Source organism: Podarcis liolepis, assembly GCF_965112155.1.
Source record: "Podarcis liolepis genome assembly, chromosome: 1".
Lineage (NCBI taxonomy): Eukaryota > Metazoa > Chordata > Lepidosauria > Squamata > Lacertidae > Podarcis > Podarcis liolepis.
In genome coordinates, this window is record NC_139554.1 from 81,782,545 (window position 1) to 81,795,265 (window position 12,721).

General features: G+C 45.2%; 1 protein-coding gene across 1 annotated transcript in view; it reads left to right on the forward strand.

The window, feature by feature from the left end:
• Positions 1–52: 52 nt before the first annotated feature.
• Positions 53–12,721, forward strand: part of OSBP (oxysterol binding protein) — a 26,959-nt gene continuing 14,290 nt past the window's right edge. The window contains exons 1-2 of the mRNA XM_083498789.1: positions 53–616; positions 11,249–11,457. Of these exons, the coding sequence (XP_083354915.1) occupies positions 279–616; positions 11,249–11,457 (547 nt within the window). The 5' untranslated portion in view covers positions 53–278. The remainder of the gene's footprint in view (positions 617–11,248; positions 11,458–12,721) is intronic.

Sequence of the window (12,721 nt, forward strand, 5' to 3'; positions counted from 1 at the left end):
CGAACGACGCCGCCTCACCGGCCAATGCAGCTTCAAGCCACGCCCCCTGGGCATATTTGGACCAGTAGCAGCCGCGGAGGCGGTGCCAAGCGGGACTCCGGCCCCTGGAGTGGGCGTCGCTGCTAATGGGGAGGGTTGGGTGACGGCGCGACGCGCATCGTTTGGGGGGAGGGAGAAGCCAAGAAGGAGGGAGGCGCTCAGCCTCCGGCGGTTCCTGGTCTCTCGTTGGCCGAGGCAGTTCGGGGCTCGCGAAGGCGGCGGCGGTGCTGCGCGGTGCCATGTCGGAGTTACGAGCGGCGGGACCCGGCCCAGCGACGACGCCTGGCGGAGCGGGCGGCCCCATCGCCTCCGCCCCAGGAGCGACCTGTGGGCCCGGCCCAGCGCCCCCGCTACCCTCTCCCGGGCCTGGCGGCGGAGGAGGCACCCTGGGCCCTGGGGGACCGGCCCCAGGGGGGGTGACAGGTACTCCAGGGGGGAGCTCTACTTCCGCTTCCGGGTCCACCAGCTCCACTTCCGGGTCAGCCCGCGAGGGCTGGCTTTTCAAATGGACCAATTACATCAAAGGGTATCAGCGGCGCTGGTTCGTGCTGAGCAACGGGCTCCTGAGCTACTACAGGTGAGGCCACGCCCCGTCTGCCGGCCCTGCCAGGGTGGCCGGCCACGCCCCTTTCCTGATCCGGTCACACCCAGGGCGCCTCCCAAGGCCTGTGACCCTCTTTCCCTTTGGCCGGCCTGCACCCGGTTGGGCATTCTTCCCCCTGGCCAAGCCTGCGTGGCAGGAGCAGCAGCAGTAGCCTCCTCTGTGTGGAGCAGCCACTTCACTGCCACGTGGCATGAGGGTGTCACGGCTTAGCCACGTCTTGAGAAGCATCAGGGGGCTTCCACACCTCTGAGGCTCCCCTCAGCTATTCTGCCTTACATTCCTACCCCCACCTCAGATGTGCATGGCATGTACAGTGGTACCTCGGGTTACAGACTCCACTAACCCAGAAATAGTACCTCGTGTTAAAAACTTTGCTTCAGGATGAGAACAGAAATCGTGCTCTGGCAGCAGCAGCAGGAGGCCCCATTAGCTAAAGTGGTACTTCAGGTTAAGAACAGTTTCAGGTTAAGAACGGACCTCCGGAACGAATTAGGTTCTTAACCCGAGGTACCACTGTACTGCATTCTGACATGAAGATGAGGGTGATGATAGCCGCATTCTTTCTCCTTTCTCCACACCTGCGACATTCTGCGGCTTTCTCCTTCCCTTGATGCCAGCCAGTAGAAAAGCCAAATGTGTTCTAAGACACCCTCCTCCTCCTCCACATCCTTGGCAGCATCGCTGGGCCACATCTTTTTGATTCTCTGTTGCAGCCAATGGCACGGGCAACACACAGTCTGAGAGATACATCCTCTGTGATGTGTTTTGGTGTACAGTACTTGATACTTAAAAAGAAATGCAAAAAATGTAGGCCTGTTGATATAATGCTATGATGGTCACAAGCCATCTTTCCAAAAGACCTGTGTTCTGGGTGTGGCGGATTTGGCAGAGGTTAACTATCACAGGCAATGGTAGCTGTGGGGCCATGTAAGCTGGGAATAGAAATAGCTTTTCTGAAATCACTGCTTCTAACATTCCTTGGTTAGGAGAGAAATTCTTCCCAGCAGGTTAGAAGCTGCACATAAACTGTATTTGCCCTATGCATCCTTCCCTTGTTAGGATTGAGAGCTATGTTCAAATTCCTGCTTGGCTGTGGAGCTCAACAGGTAGCCTGGGGCAAGTAACTTAACTCTCAACTTAATCATCCTCATTGTGAAAAAAATTAGGATAACCCTGTACTCCAGGCACCCCCAAACCTGGCCCTTCATATGTTTTGGGACTACAGTTCCCATCATCCCTGACCACTGGTCCTGTTAACTGTACTCCATAAAGGAAGGGTGTGTTACAAATGTAACGAAACCAAACAATGAGGCCTTTTATTTATGACAAAACCTACCTTGAGTTACTTACTTAAACTGAGTTCCCAAACCATCCGTGCTTCAAAACTTTTCTTCAAATGATTCAGTTTCTTCATGAGTCTTCTGCAAATGCAGAAACAAATACTTAGCAGTATATGTTGCCTGTCTCTCTAAGCAACCCTTCATAGCTTTCAGTGCTGTGTTGTATGTCTGCGCCACCCTTGCGTTTTCACATAAATGTTACTCCATATCACTGATGAATAGTAAAGCCCCAGCAGTTTTCACCTACTTTCTTCCAAACTGTATGTGCATTCCTATTCCAGCTACCTCTGCATGTTAAGTGAACATATATTTGTGAATTAGACAAATCTCTTCAAACAATTGCAGCCCAGCTGGTGCCAAACATACTGCTCTGCTTTCCTTTGGACCACAGCAGTGAGGCTAAGAGGAGGGTTTTGTTGCCTGGGCAGCCCAGGATCTCCATACACACTGCCCAAGCTTGCACCTGTTGTGCTTACTTCAACTAATTGTATTCCACTCATAAAACAGGAGGATTGTCAAGCAGCATATCAAACAGAACTTCTGGAGAAAAACTATTATTCCAGCTACCTTACTAATCAAAAGTATGTTGAAACTAACTTAATGGAATGCCTCTGATATTTTTAGGGAGAGAGCTCAAGTTCTCATTTTTGCCCCTGCTTTGCTCTTCAGCTGTGTTATTTCCTAAAGAGAAGGGAAATCTAAGTAGTGGGAGAGTGAATGGAGATATGGAATAATGAGAAGTGTTTCTGGAATCTGGGCTCCCAATCTTACGCATGTTTGCTCTCATTATAGTCAATGACACTTGCATCCAAGGATAGCAGCCCTAATCCATGGGTGGAGAACTAGATTTGAGCCAGATTGTTATTTTCCCCACCTCTTGTGGGTCAAGGTTGACAGGTGGGTGGAGCCTAATCCAGTGTCCTGTAATAATTAGCTGTGTAGCAGGTGTTGCTTTACTATGCCATATGCATCTTTTCTTCTCTGTTGATGTTCTTTTGCATTGCTGTTAAGTCTGGAGTGCGAATGAGGCTCTTTCCCCTTGCACATTTTTTGTGGCGCCTCTGTTAACTTAACATGTTGAACTAAAAGTATGCTTTTTCAGAAACAGACCTTGAAGGTGCAGTAGTAAAGGGAATAAAGAGTGTGGTCAAATAGTAATAAGGAGTCTTGTGGCACCTTAAAAGCAACAAATTTATTGTTGCATAAGGAAGGTTTCGTAGATCAGAGTCCACTTTGTCAAATGCATCAGGACTCCAACCTTGAAAGCTTTTGCCATAATAAATCAGCCTGTTAAATGCCTGCTAAGAGGCTAGAAGCTCCTCCTCCATGGCCAGCATGGAAAAATAGGCTAGTAGCATCTTAGCAGGCGTGTGTGTGTGAAACCCCTTCGTTTGTGGCCAGCATGAAATGCAGCAGGTTAGTGAAGAAGGAGTAGCACATTTCCTTCTTCCACCAACCTGTTCACTTACCTGCATGGAAGTCCTTGTTGCAAAATGCAAGGTTGTAATAAATCCATTAGTCTTTAAGTAGCCACAAGACTTTGATGTGTATGTTACAACAGACTAATATATGGTGGTGACCAGTTTGACAGAGAAAGAGCCCCTTTTCACTAGTGGGTTACAGGAAAGATTATTCGCCCAGGTTTAGGAAATTCTTGTTATTCACTCATAACTAGCTAAGGGCCCATCTGAACTGTGTTCTCATTCACTCATAGACTGTGTACTCATTCACCCAATAAATCTTGTCCTCTGACCTTGCAACTTATTTCATTGTCCTCTTCAACCAGTGACATCTTGTTGGTTGATCTGCTCTGATACACACATTGGGGTTTATGGCTTTTCTGGCTGCCATTAGCTTATCTGTTCTGGTATCACATAGTAGGTCATAAATGCCTTTAGACCAGGCAGCTGAGGAACATCAGAGAGCCCATAATTGGAAACCTGAAGCTCAGAGCAGCTAAAAATGGAGAAGAAAAATCCAACTGCTTTGAATTTTGAGTAGACCCAAGATTTCAATGGGTCTTCTCTTAAATATGACTACTGTTGGATATTGCCAAATCATTTTTTTTCTTTTTAATATTTAATTTATAGTGTTTCTCTTTTAAAGCAACTGGATTTTAAAGAAAATATTAACTGAACACACATTTAAATTGTGCACATGCAGGTATACATGATATATACATATATATACAGTTGTACCTTGGTTTTCGAACATCCTAGTTCTCGAACGTTTTGGCTCCTGAACACCGCAAACCCAGAAGTGACTGTTCCGGTTTGCAAACTATTTTTGGATGCCGAATGTCCGGTGCGGATTCCGTGACTTTTGATTGGCTGCAGGTGCTTCCTGCAGCCAATCAGAAGCCATACTTTGGTTTCTGAATGTTTTGGAAGTTGAACAGACTTCCAGAATGGATTCTGTTCGGGTTCTAATGTATGACTGTATATATCAGGGGTCTGCAACCTGCAGCTCCGGAGCCGCATGTGACTCTTTTACACCTTTGCCGCAGCTCCGGGGCGGATACTAGCGAGGGGAGGAGGCGCATTGTGCGCCCCGACACTCCCCACTGTGGCGGGCGCTGTACTGGCTGTGACGTCGCATGGGGGCGGTGCGTGCGTTAGTCATGCACCGTCCCAACGTCACCTTCCCGCCCGCCCGCCCGCTACATTGTAAGGGGCATGTACGCTGGTCACTGCATTGAAAGGGGGCATGTACGCTGGTCACTGTTTTGAAGGGGAGTGAAGAACACACACACACAAAAAGGTAACTTGTTAATTTAACGTTTATTTCTATGAGGAGGAGTAATTCTGAGGAGTCAAACAAAGAAATAATAAAAAGTGACAAAAAAGTTATTTTTATAATGACGAGTTTTGCGGCTCCCATTTGTTTTTTCTTCAGAAACGGGTCCAAGTGGCTCTTTTTGTCTTAAAGGTTGCAGACCCCTGGTATATATCATGGGTGGGGTGGCGAACTCCCAAGAGACTGCGATCTACTCACAGAGTTAAAAACTGGCAGTGACCTACCCCCTTTTTGGAGATTCAGGTTAAAGTTGTTGAGCTTTTTTTAGGGGAGCCACAGTTGTTCAGCTTCTTTGGGCGGAGCCAGTGATCTACCAGTAGATCACGATCTACCTGTTGGACATGCCTGGTATACATAGTGGAGAAGGGCAGGTGTTTGGGGAAAAATACTTTGGCAATCCCACCCACCATTGAACCCAGTGTGTTTTGACCATATGCAATTTTGGCTTTATGCACTATCCCCAGAACTTAACCCCTGTGTAAGTTGAGAGGCGCCCGTACGAACAAGCAAGTGAATGCTTACACATAATCTCTAAAACTTCATCATAGCCATCTATTAAGCCCTCTGATTTGCAGCTTGCTTTTCTATGCAAAAACAAGGTCTATTAGAAAATTATTCAACATCAGAGATCAAGCAGTAAACGTGATACATTGCAGTGTCTTCCTGTTGGTATTGGAGTCCAGTTATCCAATGCATGAGGATCTAGGAAATGTCATACTGTATAACACCACAAATATCCAGAACCCTTACGGGTTGGATTGTACTGTTTTCTACCCTCCTAACATCATGAGTCCTGTGGCGTGTCCAGTTAAATGTTGATGTTTAGGGCTTTAAGGAAGCAGCATGGATATTATTTCTTTCTAATGCAGGGAGAAACACTGTTTTGTCCATTAAGTACCAGCTCTTGCTCCTGGAAAGTTCTGGACACCATTATAGCTCAACTGTACGCATGTTTATTTGGAAGGAAATCTCACTTGATTCAATGGGACCCGCTTCCAAATAAGCATGAGTAGGATTACAGCATTAAAACCCAAACCTATGTACAGTGGTACCTCAGTTTACGAACTTAATCCGTTCCAGAAGTCCGTTCTTAAACCAAAACCATTCTTAAACCGAGGGGTGCTTTCCCTAATGAGGCCTCTCGCCACCGGTGTCCTTCCACCGTTCGGATTCCGTTCTTAGACCGAGGTAAAGTTCTCAAACCAAGACACTATTTTCGGTTTTGCAGAGTTTTTAAACCAAATCGTTCTTAAACCGGACTGTTCTTAAACCGAGGTACCACTGTATGTATGTTCAGAAGTAAGTGCCCATTGTGTTTAGTGGAATTTAATCTCAAGTAAATCTACATAGAGATTGCAGCCTTTAGTCTTCAGGTAAGTGATCTGGCATTTGAACAGAGAAGGCCAAGCAGAAATCTTTTTTTCTCTCTGAACAGATATAATTCTGCAGTGCAAAAGGCATGTTGGCTTCGGGATCAAAGGTTTTAGTCGATCCTAGGTTGTACAAAGGTTCTGTTTAGTTACTACCTGCTTGTTCAAGAAATGCATACATTTAAAAATGGCAATACTGATTTAAATCAGTACAGCCAAACTGAGGCTCTTATTCTCGATCAGTTAAATTGGATGCTATAGACTTTGGAATGGGGTATTATTAGTCTTATTAGATCCATGGGGTGGTTTAGAAACCCGTAAGTGAAAAGGAAAAGACGGTGCTTTTTGCTTATATATGTGATGGTGTGACACATATATTGGGGTGTTGCAGTTAATATCCTATGCTTTTGCCAGGTTTGGGTTGTCCTGTGTTAATGGACCATACATAACTTATTGCCACTTCCATGTTTAAGAAGGATTATGAGGGTGGTGCTTTGGCTTCTGACTGATAGTAAACAGTAAATTATGCATATCTAATACATGGCCAGTTTTATCTTTCTTTCTGTTGTGAATTGTATGCTCCTCAGAAACGTAAGAGAGTTAGTCTCTAACTTAGTAATAATAATAATAATTTATTACATATACTACACCCATCTGGCCAGGCCTCACCAACCACTCCGGGCAGCTTCCAACAGGATATTAAAAACACAATAAAATATCAAGCATTAAAAACTTCCCTAAACAAGGCTGCCTTCAGATATCTTCTAAAAGTCAGATAGTTGTTTATTTCCTTGACATCTGGTGGAAGGGCTTTCCACAGGGCGGGTGCCACTACCGAGAAGGCCCTCTGTCTGGTTCCCTGTAACTGCACTTCTTGCAGTGAGGGAACCACCAGAAGGTCCTCAGAGCTGGACCTCAGTGTCTGGGCAGAATGATGATGGTGGAAATGCTCCTTCAGGTATACTGAGCCGAGGCACCTCTGCAATAGTTTGAGTTAGCTTTCACATTTTTCTGCAAAGGATTTTGAACTGCAACTTTTTTGAGGGGGGCGAGGCCCGCATTGTTGAGGTTGAACACAGCTGGGCACGAGTGATGTCAGGATGTTGCATCAGGCCCCCTCAATGTACTTCAGAAGGTGGTGCCTCTGGACACAACTATAACTTCCACGAACCCTTGGTTAGGAATTGTGATAGTTAAACCAATTTAAATTTGTAGTGGAGACATGTCCCTTTCCAGAGTTATTGCTACCACTCCAGATCCTGGCCTACTTTACATACAATTTCTCTCTGACGTGCCTGGATATATGACATATTTACTGATTGGTTGAATGTATCACAACATCAGTTGTGCAGTGCTGTAGGCACAGGTAGTAGGGTGACCTTTGTCTTTTTCCTATGAGTCCCATCTGCCCTCTACTATAAGAATGTGCTAATGAGACACAAAGTCCCTTCTGATGAGGTTTTGGTAAAGTACTTGCAATAGTGATGTTCACTTGGACTATTTGTTGTGCTCTACTTATCTCCTGATCCATATTTTGTGAGGGTGGCAAGGAGGGTGGCTTTAGCGATCCTATAGGAAGGAATGTTTTGTACAAACATCCAAGGAAGACTAAAATAGCCAGTATCCAGGAGTACTGGCTACTGTCAGGGGAATGCCATGGGATTATTGGTGCTGAGATTCGGGGTCTGCTGCCTCCAGACAAACATACTATGGATAACTGTCTGCAGCCCTTTCTTATTAATGACTCCATCAGTGTGTTGTCTACTCATCTTTGAATGACATCAAACCTATATTGTTAGTGCAGACCCTTCCTTTCCTCACACCAAATCTAGTCAACGGTATTAAAATCACCCTGTGGCACTTCTTTGGGAATTTGCCCCTGTGTAGACATCCTGGCTTTTAGCCAGCACACATATATTTTGAGGGAGCCATGCCTTAGGCAGAGATGGCTGACTTGTTAGCCCCTCTCCCGTAGTTTGGTCTGTATTATTCATAAAGTAACTGGACTCTGGAGGATAAGAATAGCTGGCAAGCCTGGCTCATATTTCCCCAGTGGACTCAGCCTGCTGGAAGGAAGGAATGCCAAGTTACCCTCTGTCCAAGCTTTAGGAGGAAGCAGTAAACTCGGGGCCTCTGCGATGAAGCATTCTGGCAGTTTCTCTGTGCCAGCCCCAAGCAGGCTGTGTGTGTGCATTGTTGTTGCCTATGTGCTACTCAGCCTTGCAGTGGAAAGGAGATGGCTCTGCCTTGTACCAGGTCAATACATAGGGAACTTTGTTCTTGTCTTGGGCTGAGAGTGGGGAGGGATTTGGCGAGCCTTAAGGTAGGCGGAATGTAGACTTAGTCATTTCTGCAAAACTGGGAAAGCTGTAAGCGCAGCCTTGGGCAGAGGGAATGCTGAGAAAATTGGGGACTGAAATGAATGGTGGCCTGGCTGTCTGGAGGCCTTTTGCATTCCAACTGCCTCATCCACACTGGGCTCCCATCCATGAGGCTTCCTGGCAAGCTCTGGAATTCCCTGTAGGCCTGTGTCTTGAGGATATGTGATACACATATACTGTATACAAATGTGCAAATGAATCAGCTGGGTGGTAATTGACTTAACTTTTACTCTGAGTAGATCCCTTGAAATAACACACTCAACAGAGCAGTGCGTCTGCTCTGTTGAATAATATCTATAAAAGATAATGATATCTTTAATAATTGTGCCTATAATAATATCTATAATAGATATATTACTGTTTTCCATTGTAGAGTGGCTCAAGTTCAATAGGTTACATGAAGACCCAATATTAAACTTGGTTTTTCTGGATGCTACGGCAAACTCTGTCTATCCCTATAATTCCTTCAGCCCAATATTTCATTTCATTGTTTGGTGTTGAGACAGATCTCTCCCTGTGTTTTGAGGGAGAGGGTAAAAATGCCCAATTTCTGGACATTTGAAGGAATCGCAGAGAATTTTTCTGTGTTGTGGAATTACCATTACACTTTATCTGAAACACCCATCAGTGAATGAAACCATAATATAAATATTCATATGTTTGTGTGTGTGCATTGCATTAATGAGCATGTAGACAAGAGTCTTGTAGCGTGGGAAGGACTGTGGTGCACAAACGCACGCACACACGCATGCATGCACACCCTTATCTTGTGAATGTGCTTCTTGAAAATCCAGCATTTTCTCTGAGTTTAGACGCATTGGTCTGCGTCTAGTTCTGGCTTTAACGCCCCCAAACTCCTACAAGTCTGGCCGAGTCCCAATATTGAATGTAAAATCCCCCACCATCTGGCCTGTCCGCTCTTGCGTGTGTGGCTGGGACGGCCAGCTTGTTGAAATTATCAGGACGCTCTGCAAAGTTCAAGAGATTGCCCTATTAATAGAAATGCCTGCCACTAGTGATCACAGTAACAGAGAGGAGACTTTTCCCTTCCCTTCTGCCCCACTCAAGGGGGTAATCCCAGCCAGGGAATCTCTTTACATATTTTGTAAAGTGAGGAAACAACTTCTATTTGGGTTGTGCAGTATTGCCAAGCATTTGAGAAAGTTAGTGGTAAAAAACTTGCTCGCTAACTTTCAGCACGTCAGTTTAATGATTAGTCAACGCAAGTGACAGGATGCCTACAACTTTGTGCAGACGGTATCTGATTGCCATACATTGGACAAATGGCAGTTTAGTTATACAGTGGTACCTTGGTTCTCAAACTTAATCCGTTTCGGAAGTACGTTCCAAAACTAAAGCATTCCAGAACCAAGGCGCGCTTCCCTTAGAAAGTAATGCAAAATGGATTAATCCATTCCACACTTTGGAAAACAAACCCTAAAACAACAATTTAACATGAATTTTCCTATCTAACGAGACCATTGATCCATAAAATGAAAGCAATAAACAATGTGCTGCAGTCACAATCAATCAGTCAGTAGCTGAACTGGGTTCCACACAGTCACAAAAACAAACAAAAAAGAGCCGCAGAAGCAAAACCGCAAAATAAATACCAAAAGCAGACAGACCTCAGCGTAACACTCAAATAGAAGTGTGGCACTCAAAACGGAAGTGTGACACTCAAATTGGAAGTGTAACACTCAAAACAGAGCACGTTCGACTTCTGAAAAAAGTTCACAAACCAGAACACTTACTTCTGGGTTTGTAGTGTTTGGGTTCCAAGCTGTTTGAGTACCAAGGCGTTTGAGAACCAAGGTACCACTGCATCATTTTGGGAAAACGGGGTAGGACTTGGAAACCCAGCTAATATGGTCCAAAGCAGGAGGCAGCTCTGGACAAATAGCCCTCTGGTAAAACTGTTCCTGGACTTTAGTACCTCAGCCCTCACTTGATTTTCATGTTCCTCCATGGACCATCAATAAGTCCTACACAAAGAAAACTAATATGGCAGCGGGAAGGCTAGATATCTAGATACATAGATCATATGACTGAATCCTTCCCATGTCAATCACCTGTGCATGTAATCCAGCCATGTTTGTTTTTATCTAAAAAGCCTCCTAAATGAGTCAAACTAAGGTCTCCACAATCCATTTCCACCATGGACTCATTAGCCAAGTTGCTAGTTTCTTTTCCATCCATAAAGTATTATTCACCTGCCTCACCAAAAGGAGTATTTGTCTTTGCTGCCCTTCTGGAAATTGCTGCCTCACCAGGTTGTCAAGAGAGCTAAAGCACATCCAAAACGTTTGCAAATCAAAACAGTGCTGCACAAAGGATAACTAGTGGTTGTGTGAAGTTTAGGGTGTGCCTGTACGTTAGAGGTATGTTGAAAGGATCAGAAATGCGAGACAGTAGAATTCATATTGGTAGTTGCACTAGACAGAAGATGTTCTGCTACTATCGCAGTCCACTTAAGTTTCCAGCCAATCCCCTTCCTGTTCTCAATCTTTACATTTTGAAAAAAAATCCCACGTGCACATTTCTGCCCCCTCCCCTCTAGCTGACGTCCATTGTTCCTAGATACCTAGGACTCTCACTTGCTGCCTGTTCCCAAATGTGGTGCCCTTGTCTCATTATTCTGTGTCTTGAGATTAGACCTCTGAAGCTTGTGCTTCTTCATGCCCTGGTGACCGCCCTCCTGCTTTGTCCTTCCGGCAGATCGAAGGCAGAGATGCGACACACCTGCCGTGGAACCATCAACCTGGCCACGGCTAACATCACAGTGGAGGACTCCTGCAACTTCATCATTTCCAACGGAGGGGCACAGACCTACCACCTGAAGGCCAACTCAGAGGTTGAGAGGCAGCGCTGGGTCACAGCTCTAGAGCTGGCCAAGGCCAAAGCTGTCAAGATGCTGGCAGAATCAGGTAAAGGGTGTGTTCAGGGCAGTGCAAATGAAGCAGGAGGTGGGTGGGGGTGAGCACTGAGAAACTCAAGAGAGCTTATTGTGGAGGGAGACACCCAGGAAAATCAATGAGACAAATGGAGAAATGAGATCTTCTGAGCAGATTTGGTGTTGGCTAATAGCACTGGGGCAAACAGGAAGTAGCTGAGTCTTCTGTTCTCCTCATCCTACCCTGCTTGTTTGTTTGTGATTTTGGGCTACCCTTGGTAGGTAGCCTCACCTGTGAAACGCATATAGGCTAAAATACCTGCAGAGAACAATTCCTAGTCTATTCTAGGCCATGGGGTTAACATGAGGGCGCATCTCTTCCAGTTTGTCCTGTTCCATCCTATTTAGAGCTCCAACTCCTTGGGGCAAGGTTTTCTGCCAAACACCAAATGTTTGTTACTCATACAAATTGCTCGGTGTCCTTTGCCTTGTGCGTGTGACATACCAAGGAAACAGGCCACTTGGGGCCATTGTGGTTTATAGCATGAGGCCTCTGGAAAATGTGGCTATATTTTTAAGCATCAGGCTTTTCAGAATGGTTAGCTTTCTGTTTCCCAAACCAAAAGTGCATTTTAGCAGTCAGTACCAAATCTGCTTTGCACATTACCCAATCATCTGAGCCTCACATTATAATCTGGTGGCTCCTGAGCTAAAGCATCTGTCAGTAGCTGACAGTAGCTGATGTATCTGATTAGGTAAAATAAGTGTCAAAAGCAAGTGCCCAATGTCCATTTTTGTATTGAATAAATCATGCATTGAATTGAAGGAGTTTTGGTCCCTCGACTCCTGGGTCCCCCCATCTGGTGTCTCAAACATGTTTGTCTCTTCTCCGTAGGACATATTTGCTCTGTGTAGAAGGGGAAAGAAGTGGAAAATGTGCCACCAGCTACTGATGGGGGTTTTGTTTTATTTTCATAGAATTCTAAAGAAAAAGAAGAGGTATCTGGCAGCTTTACCAGAAAGAATTTCTTCAGTGTTTTCAAAACAAAATGTCCTTTGCCCAGTAACATTAGATTGTGTTGTGACTTAGGCATCAGAGTTTCAAATATTAGCCCTTCTTAGCTCTGTTGAATTTTCATTATCCTGGTCCCCCATCCCCTTTTAAACCTAAAGCTAAAGAAATAATGGGAGAGAGAGGCATTTATTTGTGTGCATCGTCATTATCCACAGCACGAGATTCCAAGCTCATGATACTGAAACTCCGACTCCCAAATGTTAATACCTGCTCTCTCTCTCTC